This window comes from Bos indicus x Bos taurus, chromosome 7, assembly GCF_003369695.1.
Source record: "Bos indicus x Bos taurus breed Angus x Brahman F1 hybrid chromosome 7, Bos_hybrid_MaternalHap_v2.0, whole genome shotgun sequence".
In the NCBI taxonomy this organism is placed as follows: Eukaryota; Metazoa; Chordata; class Mammalia; order Artiodactyla; family Bovidae; genus Bos; species Bos indicus x Bos taurus.
Window position 1 is genome coordinate 38,384,437 of NC_040082.1, and position 23,695 is coordinate 38,408,131.

Genomic DNA, 23,695 nt, shown 5'->3' on the forward strand with positions numbered 1-23,695 from the left:
ACTGCGGCCCTGACTCAGTCAGTATAACTTTTATTCAGGGCCCTTAGCTGATGGTCACTGAAAGGGGCACGTGCACTATGAGCTATTTCCAGATCTTGAATGTCATCGATTTGCCCTGGCTGGCACATTTGAAGTCCAGTTCTAGCTAAATTCACTCATGAACGATAAGGAAATTGACACAGTAATATCCAATTCTTGTTGCCTGGGCAGGGCAAGATGGTGATGTGTTCCTTCTATGAACTGTTAAATTTTCAGACTGAAAATCTGGGGTTAGTCAGACAATAGCACCCCAGCTACTTGTCTGGGGGTGTGGGCACTAGGCCTAGAGTCAGGAAATGTGGGCTCTGGTTTCAACTCTGCTGAGGTTTGCTGGGTGGTCTTAAGCAACATGCTAAACCTCTTTGTGTCCCTGTTTCATCTCTCACTGGCTGGACTCTGTGGGAGAGGGAGAGGGTGGGATGATTTGGGAGAATGGCATTGAAACATGTGTAATATCATATATGAAATGAAACGCCAGTCCAGGTTCAATACACGATACTGGATGCTTGGGGCTGGTGCACTGGGACGACCCAGAAGGATGATATGGGGAGGGAGGAGGGAGGAGGGTTCAGGATGGGGAACACGTGTATACCTATGGTGGATTCATGTTGATAAATGGCAAAACCAATACAATATTGTAAAGTTAAAAAATAAAATTAAAAAGAAAATTTTTTAATTATTTCACCAAAAAAATAAATAAATAAATAAAAGTCAAAGAATATGACGCTTGTAATTAGGCATGTTTGGGGTCACATGCCCCCAGGTGTTCATCTCAGCTCCACTGTGTATCAGCTCTGTGGCTTTGGCCAGTTCACTGGGTGGAAACCTCAATATTCTTATCTCAAGAAAGGATTACTGTTGGTTTCAAGGATTTAATCCTTAAAATACTGTGTTCTAGACAGAGGGATAAATAATAGAAGTTTTAAATGACCTTTTAAAGGAAAGCTGTCTGCCTTGGACAAATGTTCACATAAGTGATGACAGGGAGAAGAAACAGGAGTTTTCATAAAATACGTGGAATCCTCCCCCCTGATATTCTGGACTATTTGGTCTAGGGTGGGGCCTGAGTATTTATATTTTGATTTCTAGTGATTCTGCTGAGCAGCCACTAAGAACCTCTCTAAGCACGCTATCACCCCACTCAGAAATAGTCTTCATTTGGTTCAAATAGATGCCTTCTACAACTTGGGAGGCATTGGCTGAAGGGGGTGATTTAAGCTGCCTTAAAGGGGTCTGATACTAACCTGTATACTCTCTGTGGCTGGAATATCAGATCCTTGAATTTGTCTGTGGAGAACATCTGTGGCAGCCCCAGGAAGATGCGCTGGCTCCTAGCTCCTGACTCCCACCCCCACCGACTCTTGCCAAACTCTATGCTGTCTCATCTTCCACCTGCCCATCTGGCATCCAGTTTGGTTGGATAATCTCTTGGCACCAACAGTGCTTTACCTTACCTTTGTAAACCCAGCCAGAACTTGCCTCTGAAGCCCCAGAGATGCCAGGTCATGGCGGAGCACCCAACCCCCTTCAAAGAAGCCCATTGTTGGCCTCCACGGCCCTTTGCTCTAAACCAAAAATAAAATGTGCATCAACAATAACAACCACCACAACAAAAGCTGACTTTTTTCTTTTACTACAAAGAACAAGGTAGCATTGGTAATTGTTGTTTAATTGGCTGCCGTCATATCTGTGACTTTAGGGTGGGGTAATATATCACTACTTAGGAAAGTAAGGAGTCCTTAGCCAGTATTTATGAATCCTGGTAGATGGGAAATGAAATTCCCTCCCTGCCCACCCCACCCCCACCCCCAGTCTGTAAGCAGCCAAGATTGGAGTACAAAGTCTTTGTTTAGACATGTTGCTTGAAAAATGTTTTCCAGTCATCAGACCAAACACTATCTTCCTAATCATAAAGTTTGCATCAGGGTGGGTTAGGCTCCATACTTCACCACCTCTCCCTTCTGTGGGCACAGCCTCACCCATCTGTCTGGAAAGAATGCAATGGAGGAAAGTAAAGAAGGCTGTCTTTGGCCCTCTGCCTCTTTTTTGAAACTTGGTCTTCCTTTCCTTCTTGGGAAGATACTTGTGCCACACTTGTTGTCTGCTCTGGGACAGCCCACATACACACACTCCCACAACAAGGTTAGATAAGAATCTGGATTTAACTAACCTAGCATGCAAAATCCTTTAGGAAGTGACATGACTACACAGGGCAATAAATGGATGAGGCCTGTCTCAGCTTGGCTTCCCTCAGGGTCCCAAATGGGGGCCCATAACCCTATTCGTAAGAACTAGGTCTTGCCAGCAAAAGAGACACAGATATAAAGAACAGGCTTTTGGACTCTGTGGGAGAAGGCAAGGGTGGGATGATTTGAGAGAATAGTATCAAAACATGTATATTACCATATGTGAAATAGATAACCAGTCCAAGTTCAAAGCATGAAACAGAGCACTCAAAGCTGGTGCACTGGGATAACCCAGAGGGATGGGTTGGGATGGGAGGTGGGAGAGGGGTTCAGGACTGGGGGGACACATTTACACCCATGGCTGATTCATGTCAATGTATGGCAAAACCACAATATTGTAAAGTAATTAGCCTCCAATTAAAATACATAAGGAAATGGCACCCCACTCCAGTGCTTTTGCCTGGAAAATCCCATGGACAGAGGAGCCTGGTAGGCTGCAGTCCATGGGGTCGCTAAGAGTCAGACACGACTGAGCAACTTCACTTTCACTTTTCACTTTCATGCATTGGAGAAGGAAATGGCAACCCACTCCAGTGTTCTTGCCTGGAGAATCCCAGGGATGGCGGAGCCTGGTGGGCTGCCGTCTACGGGATCACACAGAGTCGGACACGACTGAAGTGACTTAGCAGCAGCAGTGTGGGTTTATTTCTGAGACCTCTATCCTGTTCTATTGATCCACATGTCTGTTTCTGTGACAATACTATGTTGTTTTTATTATTATAACTTTATAGTATTTTCTGAAGTTTGGGAGAGTTATGCCTTCAGCTTTGTTCTTTTTCCTCAGGATTGTTTGGCAATTCTTGGTCTTTTATATTTATATATGTTAGTATTATTTGTTTTAGTTCTATGAAAAGTATCACTGGTAATTTGATTGAGATTGTTTTAAATCTGTAGATGGCTTTGGGTAATATGGCCATTTTAACAGTATTAATTCTTCCAATCCAAGAGCATGGACTCTTTTTCTGTTTCTTTGTATCATCTTCAATTTCCTATATCAATACATTCTAGTTCTCAGAATATAAATCTTTCACCTCCTTGGTCTGGTTTATTCCTAAATACTTTTTGACGTGATTTTAAAAGGGATTTTTTTAAATTTTCCCTTTCTGATATTTCATTGTTTGTTTTAAAGAAACACAACCAATTTCTGAATGTTTATCTTGTACCCTGCCACCTTGTAGTTCTAGTAGTTTTCGTGTGGAATCTTTAGGGTTTTATACATGTATTACCATGCTATCAGCACATAATGACAATTTTATCTGTTTCCTTCCAATTTGGATGCCTTTCCTTTTTCTTGTCTGATGTTTGTGGCTAGGACTTCCAATACTAAGTTGAGTAGAAATGGTGAGAAATGGCATCCTTGTCTTGTTCTAGATTTTAGTTGGGAAGGCTTTCAGTTTTTCACCATTGAGTATTATGTTGACTGTGGGTTTGTCATAGATGGTTTTTATTATGTTCAGACATGTACCCTCTATACGCACTTTGGTAAGGGTTTTTATAATGAATCAATATTGTAGGGAACTCTCTTTTTGCTAGTCGACTGAGTTTTTCCCTTGGAGTTTCTGTCTCATTTGGGAAAAGTTCACCTTAACAATCCATGTGCTTTTATTTAAGCAAATATTTACTAACATTCAGTTCAGTTAAGTCACTCAGTCATGTCCAACTCTTTGCAACCCCATGGACTATATAGCACTCCAGGCTTCCCTGTCCATCACAAACTCCCAGAGCTTGCTCAAACTCATGTCCATTGAGTCAGGGATGCCATCCAACAATCTCATCCTCTGTTGTCCTCTTCTCCTCCTGTCTTCAATCTTTCCCAGAATCAGGGTCTTTTCCAATGAGTCAGTTCTTCACATCAGGTGGCCAGGTATCAGTCCTTCCAATGAATATTCAGGACTAAGTTCCTTTAGGATTGACTGGTTTGATCTCCTTGCAGTCCAAGGGACTCTCAAGAGTCTTCCCCAACACCACAGTTCAAAAACATCAATTCTTCAGTGCTCAGCTTTCTGTATGGTCCAACTCTCACATCCATACATGACTACTGGAAAAACCATAGCTTTGACTAGACAGACCTTTGTCAGCAAAGTAATGTCTCTGCTTTTTAATGTGCTCTCTAGGTTGGTCATAGCTTTTCTTCCAAGGATCAAGTATCTCTTTAATTTCATGGATGCAATTACTAACACTGGGATCTCCCTATTCTTCACCCAAACTCAACATCAAGGCCACAACCTCAGCAAGGGCAAAAACATCACTACCCTAAATAGTACTTCAGCCTTCAACTCCCCAGCAACCGAGAAAGTTTATGTCCACAATAGGATACAACCACATGGCTAAGTATTCATAAGGAACCAAAGGGCAGATGGGAGAGTAAGCCTCCTTGCCTCCTCTGTTCCCCACCACTCAAAGACAACCATTATTTGAGCTTTCCTGTGTACTTCCCAGAGGTGCTTGTAGCTATATCTTGCTGCTGCTGCTGCTGCTGCTAAGTCGCTTCAGTCGTGTCCGACTCTGTGCGACCCCACAGACGGCAGCCCAGCAGGCTCCCCTGTCCCTGGGATTCTCCAGGCAAGAACACTGGAGTGGATTGACATTTCCTTCTCCGATGCATGAAAGTGAAAAGTGAAAGTGAAGTCGCTCAGTTGTGTCCAACTCTTCACAATCCCATGGACTGCAGCCTACCAGGCTCCTCCATCCATGGGATTTTCCAGGCAAGAGTACTGTAGTGGGTTGCCATTGCCTTCTCCAAGCTATATCTTAGGTTGGCCAAAAAGTTTGTTTGGGTTTTCATATGCTTTTATGGAAAAACCTAAAGGAACTTTTTGGAAAACCCAATAAAAGCATGCAAGTGGAATAGTCACATAAGCACATCCTTTCCTACAAATAAAAGTGCACCATGCACTGTCTTGGACTCTGAACTTCTCTTTAACCTAATGAATCTTGAGGAATATTGCATGTATGTAGACAAATGGACAGATATTCAGTGGAAAGCTGCCTTGTCACTTTTTAAATGGCTGTTAAAATCTGTTGACTGGTTGAGCCATCATCTGTTTCTACATGTATGTAAGTTTTTTTTATAGATTCTTAGAGCATAACTGCTAAATTGAGATTTTGTGCATGTTTAAAATTTGGATTGATACTACCCCAGTGGTTGTACCAGTCCAGACACTCACCAATAGCAAATGGAAGGGTCTGCTTCCTCTTCATCTGTCAATTCTATATATTCTCAGTATCTACTTTTCTTGGACTAGCCTTTCATTTATTGTCAGTCAGCCAACAAATACGAAACAAGCATCTACACTGTGGCAAGTACCATTCTAGCCACTGGGGATATAAAGTCTAATGGGGCATCATCCCTGATTTCAGGCATTTGCAGTCCAAGGAAGGGACAAGAAGAACCCCAGTGACTATGTGACACTGCTCTCAGGCTGGGATGTAAAGGAGCTGAGGTACATAGAAGCCCAAAGGAAATGCACTTACATCAAACTAGGAGTCAGGGGGAGCTTCCTGAAAGGGTTAGCATCGGAGCTGAATTTGAGACAAAATTAAAGGTTAACCAGAGCAAAGAGAAGAAACCATGTAGTTGGGGGGGTTGCAGGTTGTTGTAGGGGAGACATTCCATACAAGCAAATGGAGACTTGCAGTTCTAAACAGTAGCTGGAATAAGAGGCACAGGTCATAGAGAGGGGAAGAGGAGATGGAGGCATGGGAGGGACTAGGCCACAGTTTGTTCCAGGCCTGCACACGAGGGCTCCTGTTCATTTCCACCACTGGCTCTGTGGGTTCCCACAGCGGCAGCCTGCTGCACTCAATCAATGATTGTCAACAATGTGACTGTGAATGAACTGTCATTTAAAGTGAGAGGAGAGTAGTGGATTGGAGCTTGGCCACCTCCTCACAGCTTTCAATGTCAAATGCTCCCAGCCAGAGAGGAAATGGGAGAAATAGGGCAGCCATATAACCTAGAATCTTGTACTCAAACTGTGGTCCTCAGACCCATAGCAGGCAGGAGCACCACTTGGGAGCTTATAGAAATGCAGATGCTTAGGCCTCACTCCAGACTTGCTGAATCAGCATCTGTGTTTAAACAAGATGCCTAGCTGATTCATGTACATGTTAGAGTTTGGGAAGTACTGGCAAAACATGTTTAAGGGTTTGGGTCTAGCATCAGCAGAACTGGGTTCAGGACTGAGCTATTTTATTGATTTTGAGACCTTAGACAAGTTATTTATTTGCAGTGAGCCTCATTCACTTCACTAATAAAGAGGGAGAATGATAATAGCTATTTAATGCTGTTATAATGACATAATATACACAGAAGCCAGGCTTCCCAGGTGACATTTGTGGTAAAGAACTTGCCAGACAATACAGGAGACAGAAGAGACACAGGTTCAATCCCTAGGTTGGGAAGATCCCCTGGAGGAGGCAACCCACTCCAGTATTCTTGCCTGGAGAATCCCATGGACAGAGGAGCCTGGCAAGCTACGTGGGATCACAAAAAGTCAGACACAACTAACGTGACTTAACACACACATGGAAGCACTTAGCATAGCAATCACTTTCCTGTAAGTTGTCAATAGACACAATCCAGTGATAATAACAGGATCCTTGAGGGTGTGGTGTGAGGTCAGAGAGCACCTTCTTCAAAGAGGAAGCCTTGGGGGTTCTGCTATAGAAAGAAATCCAACCGGTTGGGTGCCAGGTTGCCACAAAGCTCTAATCTGAACAACCAGTAGCCCCATAGACGTGTATTTCTTTTCCTTCAGAGAAATAGACTAGCCAAAGGGCCCCAAGGTGGATAAGGGGTGATGCTTTCTCGCTAAGTGTCCTACATGCCAAGTTCCTAGTGTTAATGAACCGGATAGGAAACCAATGGGCTGTGGGCAAAGGGAACCACGAAGAAGCTTGCCCTGCAGAAACAAGTCTGTGTGTCTGGATAAAGCTGCCATGACATCTGCCGTTGACACCTGCAGACTGGGCCTGCTGCCAGTGCCAGACACAAGTAGGCCCTTCGCCGAACTTCTTTTTAATGCATTGCTGTATGATTGAAAGTAAATACTAAGGAAGAGTTTTAACAAAGAGCCCCTGTTAGTTCATCAGTGGTGAGGTAGTGTCTTGCCCTAGATAGGAGTTAGGCAACAAAGGTTTGAGCGAGTGCCTGCAGGCTGCCAGGCACCAGGACACATCGCAGTCTCTGCCCTCATGGCACTTAAGAGACTAGAGAGTAAATGGACATGCAATAAATACCAATTAAATCATTTTATCTGTGTCACCGTTTGGAAATACATAATGCATAGCTTGGAGCAAAGCAGTGTGCTGTTGGGCTGGAGTCAGGTGGTGTGAAATCTGTCCTAGTTCTGACCCTGATTCAATGTGCAGTCTTGAAAAGTTCACTTCCCTCCTCTCTGGCACTCAGTTTTATCATCAGGAAAATAGGGGATTTGGCTGTGATGACATCCAAGCTTGTTCCCAACTCTGGGTATCTGTAGTAAGGGTTAAAAGCACCCCATTTATGTACCATCACCAAAAAAAAAAAAAAGATAAAATATTTTCTGGAAAAGACCCCCATAATCCCCTTTATAATCTTGTGGACTGTCTACTGAGCCCTAAGGATTAGATATGCAAGCTCACTGAGATGCCAGACACTAAAGATGCCAGCAGTCAGCAAGAATCAAAGGCTACTTCTTTCTCATGGGGGATCTTGCCTGGCATGGGGGTTAAAGAGCATGAATTCTAGAGTTGAACTTTCTTGAATCAACTGACTATATGACCTGGGCAAGATGCCTAATCTCCCTGAGCAGCAGTTTCTTCATTTAAAATGCAGAGGTAACTGGGAGAATAGTGGTTGTTGTTGTTCAGTCACTCAGTCACGTCCAACTCTTTTCGACCCCATGAACTGTAGCACTTTACTGTCCTTTATCATCACCCAGAGTTTGCTCAAACTCATGTCCGTTGAGTCCATGATGCCATCCAACCATCTCACCCTCTTTTGTCCCCTTCTCTTCCTGCTTTCAATCTTTCCCAGCATCAGGGTCTTTTCTAATGAATCAGTTCTCATCAAGTGGCCAAACTATTGGAACTTCAGCTTCAGCATCAGTCCTTCCAATGAATATTCAGGACTGATTTCCTTTAGGATTGACTGGTTTGATCTCCTTGCAGTCCAAGGGACTCTCAAGAGTCTTCTTCAACACCACAGTTCAAAAGCATCAACTCTTCAATGCTCAGTCTTCTTCATGGTCCAACTCTCACATCCATACATGACTACTGCAAAATCAGAGCTTTGACTAGACAGAACTTTGCACAAATAATGTTTTTGCTTTTTAATATGCTGTCTAGTTTGGTCATAGATTTTCTTCCAAGGAGCAAGAATCTTTTGATTTCATGGATGCAGTCACCATCTGCAGTGATTTTTGGAGCTCAAGTAAATAAAGTCTGTCACTGTTTCCATTGTTTTCCCATCTATTTGCCATAAAATGATGGGACCTAGATAGCATATTAAGAAGCAGAAACATTACCTTGCCAAAAAAGGTCCATCTAGTCAAGGCTGTGGTTTTTCCAGTAGTCATGTATGGATGTGAGAGTTGGACTGAACTGAGTGCCAAAGAATTGATGCTTTTGAACTGTGGTGTTGGAGAAGACTCTTGAGAGTCCCTTGGACTGCAAAGGGATCCAACCAGTCCATCCTAAAGGAGATCAGTCCTGGGTGTTCATTGGAAGGACTGATGTTGAAGCTGAAACTCCAATACCATTGCCACCTGATGTAAAGAGTTGACTCATTTGAAAAGACCCTGATGCTGGGAAAGATTGAGGGTAGGGGAAGAAGGGGACGACAGAGGATGAGATGGTTGGATGGCATCACTGACTCAATGGACATGAGTTTGGGTAAACTCCAGGAGTTGGTGATGGACACGGAGGCCTGGCGTGCTGCAGTCCATTGGGTCACAAAGAGTCAGACATGACTAAGCAACTGAACTGAACTGATGGGACTGGATACCATGATCTTAGTTTTCTGAATGTTGAGCTTTAAGCCAGCTTTTTCACTCTCCTCTTTAACTTTCATAAAGAGGCTCTTTAGTTCCTCTTCACTTTCTGCCTTAAGAGTGGTATCATCTGCATGTCTAAGGTTATTGATATTTCTCCAGCAATCTTGATTCCAGCTTGTGCCTCATCCAGCCCAGCATTTTAAGATGATGTACTCTGCATATAAGTTAAATAAGCAGGGTGACAATATACAGGCCTTGACATGCTCCTTTCCCAATTTAGAACCAGTCCATTGTTCCATGTCCGTTTCTAACTGTTGCTTCTTGACCTGCATACAGGTTTCTCAGGAGGCAAGTAAGTGGTCTGGTGTTGCCATCTCCAAGAATTTTCCACAGTTTGTTGTGCTCCATGCAGTCAAAGGCTTTAGCCTAGTCAATGAAGCAGAAGTAGATGTTTTTTCTGGAATTCTCTTGCTTTTTCTATGACCCAACAGATGTTGGCAATTTGATCTCTGGTTCCTCTGCTTTTTCTAAGTCCAGCTTGAACGTCTGAGAGTATAGATAACATGCTGCAGGGATGCAGTGAGATGACAGATGTACAGACCATCAGAAACACTCCACAGATAAGAACTTTCATTACTGTTAGGATAAATTGGCTCAGAGTTCTTTGAACAGTGTTGGTAAACTGATGACAGGTACTGGAGGGACCCTGAAGTAAGGTTAGAGGAGTCAGCATGGGAGTATTATGAAGGGAGAATACTACTTTACTATATGACCACAGAAAGGAAGACCCTAGACTAGCAATCAAGGGGTCTGATGTGCGATTCTGGCTTTATATTGACTCACTGAGTGGCATTGGTCAAGTCAGCCCATCCTTCTGGGTTTCAGTTGAGATTAGTTTCATCTCTGGTTGGGGCTGTGAAAACCCAGTGAGATGCATAAATGACCCTGCTGGAGAGGTAGGATGAGCTTCATCACTGTGAGCTCCTGCTGTGACAACTGCACTCAAAGGCAGAGAGGACAGGTGGTCCTCGCTCCTTCCTACGCTTTCTGAAAGCGCAGATGCCATATGGTACGGATGGCCCACCATATACTCATTACAGGGCAGTGAGAGGAGATGCAGATGATGCAGTGTTACTAGTGCTCTTCCTTTTCATAAACATGTTCTTTGCAGGAAACTCTCCTCTTAATATGGGATGAACAAGATGGAAGTGCAGGTGCTGGCTCTGTGAGAGTCCCCCAGATGAAGGTTAGAGCTCTTTGGAGTGTGCACTCCACATCCTATCCACTTCCCCTGATCAACTGTGCAGGTGGAGACCAGAATCTCATCCCTCCAGCACCTCCACACCCCACTGTGCTTCCTCCCTGTGACGCTCACCTATGCCAGCAGACCAGGGAGCTTAGAATCTGACCGCTGGGGTAATTGCAGTTGGTAGTCAGAGAAGACACAATCTGAGGACTCTTCCCCACAGGATTTTTTTTTAATTTTTCATTTTGTATTGAAGTATAGCCTATTAACAATGTTGTGGTAGGTTCAGGTGAACAGCGCTGGGACTCAGCCGTACATACATGTATCCATTCTCCCCCAGTCTTCCTTCCCATCCAGCCTGGCACGTAACATTGAGTAGAGTTCCATGTGCTACAGTAGACCTTGTTGGTTATCCACTTTGAATATAGTAGTGTGTACATGACCTTCCCAAACTCCCTAACTATCCCTTCCCTCTGGCAACCGTAAGTTCATTTTCTAAGTCTGCCCCACAGGATGTTTTTAATTTCAGCTTGGGTTCTAGTTTGTAAAACTTGCCAGCTTATTGGCCCTCAGTCTTCTCTCTGCATGTATCAGTCAAAATTCCCTCAGTGCATCTTTTTCAATCATTGACTCTTCTAAACTTGAATGAGCCTGTGAACTCTGAGCATTGATAGAAATGGCTGTATGTAAAAACGTCTTTACAGAATGGCTTTTGTCATATCTATGAAGAGCTGCTGTTTATTGAACTTCTGCTTCACATCATGCAATCTTTGGAGTTCCAGAAGATACAACTTCATAGAAAAGGCAATCCATCTTTCAGGCTCTTGGTTTATCTCTAGGGAAATTAAACATGGACATAAGAAAATTTAATTTAAAATATAGGCAATATGTAGTGAATTCTAGAGGGATGGAAGAAGTGGCAGTTTCAACCAAGATGTGAAAAAATTGGAAATCCAGGAGTCAGATCCAGTCCGCAGAGTTTTTTAAAAAGAAAAAAAAAAAAAAAAAAAAACAGTCCTTACATCATTCTCTACTTTATTTTGAAAAATGCAGAAATTTAGCAAAATGCACCAGCCTTGGAGCATTTTACTAGCAGAAGAGTCACCCCCTTTTAGATGGGGTGGGACTTGCGGAGTCTCACAGCCCCACTCCCCCAGCCCATAGCATCCTCATCTGTAACTCGGCCATGTTCCCTCATTCACCTTACCTGCCTGACTCCTGTGGATATTCTCAGTTCAAGAAGCTGCTGCTGAAGCTTCTGGCTCAGAAGACAGATTACTCACTGTGGCTGAGTCAGATCTCATGAACCCGTGGAGTTTTTATGGTTATGAAGTCCAGGTAGGATTTGGGTAGGCAGGAGAGGACTTCCAAAAGAGTGGGATCAGAGGCCTAGGAGGGGAGTATACCCCCAGGAGGCAGCCACCAGACCACCTGGCTGAGCTGAAGGACCACATGCAGAGTGGTGGAAATCAACAGGAGAAATGCAAACTGGGAAACAATTTAGATGCCAGACTGAAATGATCATGTTCACAGTGAAGATCTGAAGATTTTTTAGTCTCAAGAATACCTTGAGGGAAATGGTGTCTTAGAAGGATGTATGGGTGATATACATATGAAGGGTTCAAACTAAATGAGGTGAAAGGCAGTCACCTCACTTTAAAGGCTTAATTGGAAATCCAGAGGGCTTCCTGGGGGACTCAGTGGTAAAGAATCTGCCTACAATGTAGGAGATGTGGATTCGATCCCTGGGTTGGAAAGATCCCCTGGAGGAGGGCATGGCAACCCACTCCAGTATTCTTCCCTGGAAAATCCCATGGACAGAGGAGCCTGGTGGGCTACAGTCCATGGGGTTGTAAGAATCAGACATGACTGAAGCAGCTGAGCAAGCATGCACACATGCATGCATGTGGAAACCCAGGCTGGAGGGCTAGAGGGTCTGAGCCTGGCTGGAAGCATCAGGAATGAGGGGTAAATGGTGGGAAGATGCTGTGGGGGCAGAACCACCAGAGTCTATATAACTGATGGACACGTGGGCTTGAGGGAAGAGAAGGAGCCAAATCAGACTCTAAGGTGAGCAGGCCCAGAGTAGGGGAGACATGCTGGGTGCAGGATGCGCGGAGGACTGTATCAGCCTTTCCCGGGCATGAGCGAATCTGCTGCAGGGGGCCTTCCTCCCCAGTCCCTTCAGGAAAAACTCTGACTCTAGCCTTTCTCTCCCAGGAAAAAGACGTGACTCCAGATAAAAACCTCCTGTCCAAGGTGCGAGACGCAGCTCTGTGGCTGGAGACCCTGTCAGACGGCAGACCCCCCAAGCCTTCCCTTGCCACTGCCTCCTCCGTTGCTGACTTCTTCCTTGCCTTAACCATCTGCAACTCCGTCATGGTCTCCACGACTACCGAGCCCCGGCAGAGGGTAAGGACCGGTGATGGTGGGGGTGGGATGGATGGGAGGAGCACAGGCATGAAGGGGGTACCCTGCACAATAGCGCAAAACACTTGGGTCCTAGTCACACTGTCACCACGTCATCACTGTGAGACCTTGAACAAAGCTCTTGTCCTCTCTGGGCCTCAATCCCCTTATGTTTTAAATACAATATAAGAAGTTCCATATGAGTTTTCTGTGTAGGTTTCACATTTTGTGTCTGTCTGCAGGGTAGACGTTAAAAGTTAATATTTACTGAGCACTTGCTATGTGCAGGGTTCTATGCCAAACGTCGCCTGCACTATCATTTAATCTTTATGGCCCAGCAATCCTGTGAGGTATGTCTTTGGATTTAGCAAGTGAAGAAACAGTGGCTCAGAGAACTTGAGTAACTTAATGAAGGACATACGGTGAATACATGGCAGAACCATCTGTATGATTCTATCATAATATCACGGTTTACTGGTATCTGATTTTTAAAGGGTGGGTTAAAAAAAATGAACACCTTGTGTGAGGTTTTGCAAAGTTAGAGATAACACAGCTGGATGGCCATTTATAAAAGATTATACTTGGAGTTTGGAGAAGGCAATGGCAACCCACTCCAGTACTCTTGCCTGGAAAATCCCATGGACGGAGGAGCCTGGTGGGCTGCAGCCCATGGGGTCCCTAGGAGTCAGACACGACTGAAGCGACTTAGCAGCAGCAGCAGCAGCAGCAAACTTGGAGTTATTTTTCAGTACTGAAGATAGATTTATTTTATCCACATACTCTCACCCAAGCTCTCTTGTAAGTGATGAATAAGAATAATGGTGTTACAACACTTGGCCACAAAAATCAAGAAAAAGAGGGTTCATCCAGGTACCAAACCAGAGCCCCTATTATTACACCCAGGTTCTAAACTACCCTGAAAAGTCAGCAAGTAATCAGAGGTCTGCAGGGAACTTTGGGAGGCAGGAAGCATTATCTGAGAAGTTCTATGTTCAAGAAAGAAAGAAGTATACCCTCCAATTCTCAATTTTCAAGCTAATGGAAGGCTGCAGCTGGCAGGTAGCTCAGAAGCCCCTGGAGTCAGACAGACCCCGATGTGAGAGCCAGCTCTGCCACCTACAAGCTGAGTGATCACAGCCCACTTAGTCTCGCTGTGCCTTGGTTTCCTCATCCAGAAGTCGGGATAATGATAGGATCCCCTAGCACTGTTGCTGGGAGGATGAAGTGAGATGCTGCGTGCAAAAATAAAACAGGCAAGGTGATGATAAGGGTTCAGGGCGTGTGAACTGCAACCTGAGTCTGGCTTCTGTCTCCTTTGCTTTGCTTGGCCCATGATCAAAGTGGGATGTCACCACCAATCCCTAGGAAGTCAGGGCTGGAAGGAAACCAGTGGCCTAACCCTCTCATGTTATAGTTGGGTAAACCAAGGCTCACAGAAGGGAGAGGCTTGTCCACCATCATTGAAGTGGATGACTGCAAAATGAGCTTCATATTCTGCAAAATGAGCTTCATATTCTGCCATAAGGCAGCTCGATAGTTTTCCCAACCTGGAGAGTCATGTTCTCCTTTCCTCTTTTGCCTCAAGGTCACCATGCCACCCTCGACCAAGGCTCTGGGGACATCCCTGGAGAAGATCCAGCAGCTGTTCCACAGGTTGAAGCTTTCAAGCCTCAGTCAGTCCTTCTCATCCACTGCACCCTCCGACACGGACTTGGGGGAGAGCTTGGGGGCCAACATCCCCACCACGGACTCAGAAGAGAGAGACGACGGGTCAGTGTGCAGCGGCGGCTATTCCACTGATGGTGGCTACAAGAGCAGCACGTGGGAGCAGGGCGACATCCTGGGGGCAGGGCCGAGGGCCTCCCTGGAGGAGGTGCTGCAGGCCCCAGCCCTCAGCCTAGCTGGTCCCGAGCTCTGTTATGAGGCTGAGAGCCCTGACGAGGCCGCCCTAGTGCACGCTGCCCGTGCCTACAGCTTCACACTGGTGTCCCGGACACCCGAGCAAGTGACCGTGCGCTTGCCCCAGGGCACCTGCCTCACCTTTGCCGTCCTCTGCACCCTGGAGTTCGACTCTGTCAGGAAGAGGATGTCTGTGGTCGTGAGGCACCCGCTGACCGGTGAGATCGTCGTCTACACCAAGGGTGCCGACTGCGTTATCATGGACCTGCTGGAAGACCCAGCCTGCAGTGAGTCTGTCTCATCAGGGTCCAAGCAGAGAGGGTTCTGGTGTTTATCTGGTGGCATGGAATGGTAACTGGGGTCTTGAGTTATGGTGTCACTCAGTCCAGCAGGTCCCAGCTGGAACACAAGCCCTCGAGATGTTTTCCTCATAGCATCTTCCTTAACACACTGCTCTCCACATGTCCATGACCTGCAGAATTACAGAGCTTGTTAAAGGCATTTAAACAAGAGGAACCTCTTTATTTATCACAGTTCCTAATTTTCCAAGCTCATTTAAACATGGATGTTCCATACACAAATTACCCCCCACCCCAGGACATCCGTCAATATACCCTAGAAAATACTGTGGTCCTAACTCTTAGTTTTGGGGAGAAGCCAACTGAACCTGAAGAGGGAAGTGACGTAAAAGAAGAAGCTCAGCTCACTAGTGGTGAATCCTAGAGGAGGTGTCCTAAATCCTGGCTCAGAGCTTTTGTCACACCACCAGAATTCTGCACTGGGCTCGAGTTGCTCTGGGAAACCTCAGGGGATGCTCTTTATCATCCCTTTCCCCAGCCTCCCCAACATGGATTTTCATTAACTTGCTCCAAGCCAGAAAAATGTTCCAAAGTCCCTACATTCTCAGTGTCCAATTTTGGAGCAGCATGAATTAGTGTGTAGCCACTTCCTGATTGCTAACAAGGAGAAGACAGTTATGGGGCTATGATTCTCCCAGGACAGGAGATTCCAGCCAAGTTTCAGAATCGCCCAGGCAGCCCTGTGCCTCCTTCACTGTCAGCTATGGATCAGAGCCAAGAGGTTCATGGGGATTGATGAGCGTTTAGAATGGGAAGGGAGCTAGTTAAGTGTCTTCATCCCCAGACTCTGGCAGGCAAGTGGATTCGGTGTTTCGGAGTCAGGGGAGCCACAGCATTCCATTCCTGCACAACAGCTTTCCACACTGCCCTGGAGATATTTCTTTGTTCCTCACCTGATTCCAAAACGGATGAGAGATGCCTCCAATAAAAGATACATATACGATGTTACTATGAGATTTGAGAAGCAAAGATTTCAAAAGCAGGGGGGAAAATAACCTCAGGTTTAGTATATGCACAATTTTGGAACAGTCAATTTGACCCTGAGGTTCCTGGTAGCCTGAGCAATAAAGTAAACTCAGAAGTACACAGGTAGAAGGCAAAAGGTGTTTTTAATCTCAGGAGCAGATGTCTTTGAAAATAAAACATCATAGATAGTGCTCCAAAAGACAAAGCACAAAGATTGTGCTTAAGGCATCTGGAAACCAGTAACATCTGAAAAACAAGAAAATCATCTTGAAGGGATTTTATACTGCGTAAAAGCAGGCTTAGAGTAGTATCAGGGAAAAAAATCAGAGCTTTATTGAACTTCCTCATACTTGTCTTACTGTAAAGAATTGTACTTTTAATTTTGCATTATATGGAGGGATGGACACGGGGCATAAAATTTGTTTACTGCTTAAGGTTACTAAAGATCTCAAGCCAGCCCTGGTAAGGAGTCTGATGCTTTTTTCAAGCTTAGACTTACAAACTGCTGCCACTGATGAGGGATGTCTGTGATATCTCAGATGAAGGAAGTGGTGATGGCATCGATCCTGTCCCATAACCGCCAGCCCAGGCTGAAAAATTCTTTTTTATCTGATAGATAAAAGTACTGGAATTTCAAACGAAAAAGACAAATTTCTTCTAAGAGAAATGTATTATATAGGACTTCAAAAGGGGGACTTTGTGCTACACAATGAAATATTTTTCATGCTAGATTTATAGGAATCCAAAAAATATTTTTTTGAAGCCTGACTCAGCAAACCCAGTATGGTAAAGAACTTAGCAATGAGATTTAGGTCTCTCTTCATCTCGGAAGCAACTTGCCATAAGGACTAAAGTAGATTACAGAGCAGGTGATGGATAGCATTTTTAAGACTTAGCAAACAGCTGGTTGGAGCTTCCCAGGTGATGCTAGTAGTAAAGAACCCTCTTCCCAATGCAGGAGACTAGAGTTTGATCCCTGGATTTAGGAAGGTCCCCTGGAGTAGAAAATGGCAACTCACTCCAGTATCCTTGCCTAGAGAATTCCATGGACAGAGGAACCTGATGGGCTATAGTTCACAGGGTCCCAAAAAGTTGTACATGACTGAAGCAACTTAGCACACATGTAAACAGCTGGTTATTCAGGGCTAAACTAGTCACAGGGAAGACTTGTTGTTCTTTGATTCAGCAGGCCTTCAAATGGACCCTCAAGTCTCTATTTAAGTTCCTAGGTGATTCTGATGCAAACAGGTATTTGAGTTTTCCATGCTTTTTTTTTTCCTGCACAGTATACAGGATCTTAGTTTCCCAACCAGGGATGGAACATAGGCCCTGCATTGGAAGCACAGAGTCCTAACCACTGGACAGTCAGGGAATTTCCACAAACAAGCATTTGGGAACAATACTTGAAGCCACCTAACTTCCCTAAATAGTACTTCTCTCAGCCAGACTTTTGATGATCAGATATAGAAAGCGGACAGTTTAAGGACCCATGGAGTTACCACTTTGCAAGGCAGCCTGGAAGAGCAGCTTGGTGTTTGTGACAGGGGTATGTGTGGGGGGGTGGGGGTGGTATAAGGGAATTCCTCCTCTAAAGACTCCAGGGTGTTAGAAACAGGATCCCTAAGCATTTTGTCCATGACCTCATGGGGAACAATGACTATTTGACAGTGAGTGACACTGATGTGGAAAAGAAGATGAGGAAAATCCGAGCCCGGACCCAGAGGCATCTAGACTTGTATGCAAGAGATGGCCTTCGAACACTGTGTATCGCCAAGAAGGTAAGAATAAATTCTGCGTTTAGTGGCTGAAAGGCTCCAACCCTGCTTGTGTCTTTTCTGTTTCTTGTTAGAAGATCCTCAATATTGGTTCTTCTAATATTTTCAAAATTGGCTATCCTGACCACACAGACCCACAACTTTTGACAATCTTGCTGGGACCGAAATCTGAGTGGTAAGGTTCCTTATCAGTGTGGCCTTGTGGTTCCCTGCTTTTCATTGTCTATGTAATTGGTAACCTATAACTCATGATTTTTTTAATGCTGTAATTTTGCCTTTAAATATCCTCTTACCATTTGCATCATTTGCTGAGATCTAGAAGTTGGGAGATTTTATGTGATCACATACAAATCTAGATTTGCGGTTTCTCTTGAAAATGTAGAGGATCTGGAAAACTGGATTACCATTCTTGAATAGCTTCAAATACTATAGCCAGGTAGCAGCAGATTCCTGCTGAGGAATATATTCTTCTGTGCTCCAGGATTGGTCACAGTTCCTACCACTCTCTATCGCATGGCCTTGGCCCAGCTAGATTCAAGTAGGTTACCTTCCCTGGAACCTGCAGGTCTTTCAGTTTGAAGCCCCTACAGGAAAGGCAAGCAAAGAGCTGTGAATCCCAGAGCCAGAGCACCTAAAATCAGATAGGGGAGCTACAATGGGCATGCATTTCAAGATGGTTAGAAGTGATTTTTTTTTAATTAGGGTATAATTCATTTATAATGTTGTTAGCTTCAGGTGGACAATGAATCAGTTATACATATACATATATCCTTTTTTTTTTTAGATTCTTTTCATACTTAATGGTTATTAGGGGGTAATAGGGGGAAGGATGTACTAGGAGATTGGGATTGATATACACACTACTATATATAAAATAGATAAGTAAGAAGGACCTACTGTATAGCACAGGGAACTCTACTCAGTATTCTCTAATGGCCTATATGGGAAAAGAGTCTAAAAAAGAATAGAAGTGGTTTCTTCTCCATAAATCCCAGAGCTCTTCATCTCTTTTGTGGTGCTTCACTTCAGTTCAGTTCAGTCACTCAGTCGTGTCCGACTCTTTGCGACCCCATGAATCGCAGCACGCCAGGCCTCCCTGTCCATCACCAACTCCCGGAATTCACCCAGACTCACGTCTATCGAGTCAGTGATGCCATCCAGCCATCTCATCCCCTGTCGACCCCTTCTCCTTCTGCCCCCAATCCCTGCCAGCATCAGAGTCTTTCCCAATGAGTCAACTCTTTGCATGAGGTGGCCAAAGTACTGGAGTTTCAGCTTTAGCATCATTCCTTCCAAAGAAATCCCAGGGCTGATCTCCTTCAGAATGGACTGGTTGGATCTCCTTGCAATCCAAGGGACTCTCAAGAGTCTTCTCCAACACCACAGTTCAAAAGCATCAATTCTTCAGCACTCAGCCTCCTTCACAGTCCAACTCTCACATCCATACATGACCACAGGAAAAACCATAGCCTTGACTAGACGGACCTTTGTTGGCAAAGTAATGTCTCTGCTTTTGAACATGCTATCTAGGTTGGTCATAACTTTCCTTCCAAGGAGTAAGTGTCTTTTAATTTCATGGCTGCAGTCACCGTCTGTAGTGATTTTGCAGCCCAGAAAAATAAAGTCTGACACTGTTTCCACTGTTTCCCCATCTATTTCCCATGAAGTGATGGGACTGGATGCCATGATCTTCGTTTTCTGAATGTTGAGCTTTAAGCCAACTTTTTCACTCTCCATTTTCACTTTCATCAAGAGGCTTTTGAGTTCCTCTTCACTTTCTGCCATAAGGGTGGTGTCATCTGCATATCTGAGGTTATTGATATTTCTCCTGGCAATCTTGATTCCAGCTTGTGTTTCTTCCAGTCCAGTGTTTCTCATGATGTACTCTGCATATAATTTAAATAAGCAGGGTGACAATATACAGCCTTGATGTACTCCTTTTCCTATTTGAAACCAGTCTGTTGTTCCATGTCCAGTTTTAACTGTTGCTTCCTGACCTGCATACACATTTCTCAAGAGGCAGATCAGGTGGTCTGGTATTCCCATCTCTTTCAGAATTTTCCACAGTTTATTGTGATCCACACAGTCAAAGGTTTTGGCACAGTCAATAAAGCAGAAATAGATGTTTTTCTGGAACTCTCTTGCTTTTTCCATGATCCAGCAGATGTTGGCAATTTGATCTCTGGTTCCTCTGCCTTTTCTAAAACCAGCTTGAACATCTGGAAGTTCATGGTTCACATATTGCTGAAGCCTGGCTTGGAGAATTTTGAGCATTACTTTACTAGCGTGTGAGATGAGTGCAATTGTGCGGAAGTTTGAGCATTCTTTGGTATTGCCTTTCTTTGGGATTGGAATGAAAACTGACCTTTTCCAGTCCTATGGCTACTGCTGAGTTTTCCAAATTTGCTGGCATATTGAGTGCAACACTTTCACAGCATCATCTTTCAGGATTTGAAAGAGCTCCACTGGAATTCCATCACCTCCACTAGCTTTGTTCATAGTGATGCTTTCTAAGGCCCACTTGACTGCACACTCCAGGATGTCTGGCTCTAGGTCAGTGATCACACCATTGTGATTATCTGGGTCATGAAGATCTTTTTTGTACAGTTCTTCTGTGTATTCTTGCCACCTCTTCTTAATATCTTCTGCTTCTGTTAGGTCCATACCATTTCCGACCTTTATCGAGCCCATCTTTGCATGAAATGTTCCCTTGGTATCTCTAATTTTCTTGAAGAGGTCTCTAGTCTTTCCCATTCTGTTGTTTTCCTCTATTTCTTTGCATTGATCGCTGAGGAAGGCTTTCTTATCTCTTCTTGCTATTCTTTGGAACTCTGCATTCAGATGCTTATATCTTTCCATTTCTCCTTTGCTTTTCGCTTCTCTTCTTTTCACAGCTATTTGTAAGGCCTCCCCAGACAGCCATTTTGCTTTTTTGCATTTCTTTTCCATGGGGATGGTCTTGATCCCTGTCTCCTATACAATGTCACAAACCTCATTCCATAGTTTATCATACTCTATCTATCAGATCTAGGCCCTTAAATCTATTTCTCACTTCCACTGTATAATCATAAGGGATTTGATTTAGGTCATACCTGAACGGTCTAGTAGTTTTCCCTACTGTCTTCAATTTAGGTATGAATTTGGCAATAAAGAGTTCATGATCTGAGCCACAGTCAGCTCCTGGTCTTGTTTTTGCTGACTGTATAGAGCTTCTCCATCTTTGGCTGCAAAGAATATAATCAATCTGATTTCAGTGTTGACCATCTGGTGATGTCCATGTATAGAGTCTTCTCTTTTGTTGTTGGAAGAGGGTGTTTGCTATGACCAGTGCATTTTCTTGGCAAAACTCCATTAGTCTTTGCCCTGCTTCATTCTGTATTCCAAGGCCAAATTTGCCTGTTACTCCAGGTGTTTCTTGACTTCCTACTTTTGCATTCCAGTCCCCTATAATGAAAAGGACATCTTTTTTGGGTGTTAGTTCTAAAAGGTCTTATAGGTCTTCATAGAACCGTTCAACTTCAGCTTCTTCAGCATTACTGGTTGGGGCATAGACTTGGATTACTGTGATATTGAATGGTTTGCCTTGGAAACGAACAGAGATCATTCTGTCATTTTTGAGATTTCATCCAAGTACTGCATTTCGGACTCTCTTGTTGACCATGATGGCTACTCCATTTCTTCTGAGGGATTCCTGCCTGCAGTAGTAGATATAATGGTCATCTGAGTTAAATTCACCCATTCCAGTCCATTTTAGTTTGCTGATTCCTAGAATTTCGACATTCACTCTTGCCATCTCTTGTTTGACCACTTCCAATTTGCCTTAATTCATGGACCTGACATTCCAGGTTCCTATGCAATATTGCTCTTTACAGCATCAGACCTTGCTTCTATCACCAGTCACATCCACAGCTGGGTATTCTTTTTGCTTTGGCTCCTTCCCTTCATTCTTTCTGGAGTTATTTCTCCACTGATCTCTGGTAGCATATTGGGCCCCTACTGACCTGGGGAGTTCCTCTTTCAGTATCCTATCATTTTGCCTTTTCATACTGTTCATGGGGTTCTCAAGGCAAGAATACTGAAGTGGTTTGCCATTCCCTTCTCCAGTGGACCACATTCTGTCACATCTCTCCACCATGACCCGCCTGTCTTGGGTTCTCCCACGGGCATGGCTTAGTTTCATTGAGTTAGACAAGGCTGTGGTCCTAGTGTGATTAGATTGACTAGTTTTCTGTAATTATGGTTTCAGTGTATCTGCCCTCTGATGCCCTCTTGCAGCACCTACCATCTTACTTGGGTTTCTCTTACCTTGGGCGTGGGGTATCTCTTCACGGCTGCTCCAGCAAAGCATAGCCACTGCTCCTTACCTTGGATGAGGGGAAGGAGCAGTGGCTCCTTACCTTTGTGGTGCTTAGTACACCATAAGGTTTAAGACCATCCACTTTAAAGCCAGGCCTGGGACAAGTCCCAGTCACTTATCAGTGATGTGGCCTTGGGCAAGTTCTTCACCTCTCTGAGCTTTGGGATGTTCTCATGTGTAAAATGGTGCTAGTGTTCCCTACTTCATACAGTTGTCATGGAGATTCACTAAGATGACACAAGTAATGCTGGGACAGTGACTAGCACTTTCTACTCTATAGATTGTAATTAAAACCTTACCACTTCCTGTATTTTATTGAAATTATCTATTTCTATTTCGCCTTCTCTGATAAGACTGTTCTTCCTCAAAAACAAAAGACCTACCTGTGTCCCCTTTGTTTTCCCCACAGTGCCATGCATGGGTGGGAAATTAAAGAATATCTGATGCTTAGACAAAAGAATCATTTATTACTGTAACAGACAGTGTGCATATAATGCCAACAGAGGGGTCTAAAATGCTATGGACTCCAGAAGAGGAACTCTATCCTCTGATGGTGGTTTAGTCTCTAAGTCGTGTCTGACTCTTGCGACCCCATGGACTGTAGCCCACCAGGCTCCTCTGTCTATAGGATTTTCCTAGCAGAAATACTAGAGTGGGTGCCATTTCCTTCTCCAGGGAATCTTCCCAACCCAGGGATCAAACCCAGGTCTCCTGCACTGTAGGCAGATTCTTTACCAACTGAGCTCCCAGGGAAGCCCCCTGTGTCCTCTAGTTGGATTCTTTCAGCCACTGGACACCTCCAGGAGCTAGTGGAATAGTCTACCAGGCTACACAAGACCTGTCTGCTACTTACTTTTCCAGCCTCATCGCTGGTCCTCTCCATCTGGCTCTCCATCCTTAAGCCAACTGCTGTGTTCAAAGAACAGAAAGAAAGGCAAGTTCACTGCTGTTTCATGGCCTTTGAACTTGCCTCTCCCCATGACTGAACACTTCTCATCATTGGATTTCAGCCTGTACGTCACCTTGTCTAAGGGTCCTGGCGATCCAAACAAAAATAACCCCTCTTCCCACAGCTATCCCCCTACCCAGTCACATGCTGTTTGTCTTCTGTATAGTCCTTGGGATGGTCCATTCTTTTAAATTATTCACTTAGATAATGTCTCTTACCCTCTACTAGCATATCAGCCCAGGTCTGTAGGGCTCTTATCTTTCTTGATCACTATTGTATCTACAGTACCCAGAGCATCACAGGGGTCAACAGACATTTGATGATAATGGAACATGAAGATCCTTCATCAATTCAAGAATCTAAAAAAAAAAAATCATGGAGGGGAAAGCCCCATCTAATTGTATAGTGAAGCTCAAGTTGGCCTGAAGGAGGTCCAGCACGTGGGCAGGGAAAGGAGACACCCAGAGTTGTGA

General features: G+C 44.4%; 1 protein-coding gene across 1 annotated transcript in view; it reads left to right on the forward strand.

The window, feature by feature from the left end:
• The window catches only part of ATP10B (ATPase phospholipid transporting 10B (putative)), a 316,381-nt gene that overhangs the window by 241,458 nt on the left and 51,228 nt on the right, over positions 1-23,695 (forward strand). The window contains exons 11-13 of the mRNA XM_027545764.1: positions 12,729-12,920; positions 14,503-15,103; positions 17,810-17,919. Of these exons, the coding sequence (XP_027401565.1) occupies positions 12,729-12,920; positions 14,503-15,103; positions 17,810-17,919 (903 nt within the window). The remainder of the gene's footprint in view (positions 1-12,728; positions 12,921-14,502; positions 15,104-17,809; positions 17,920-23,695) is intronic.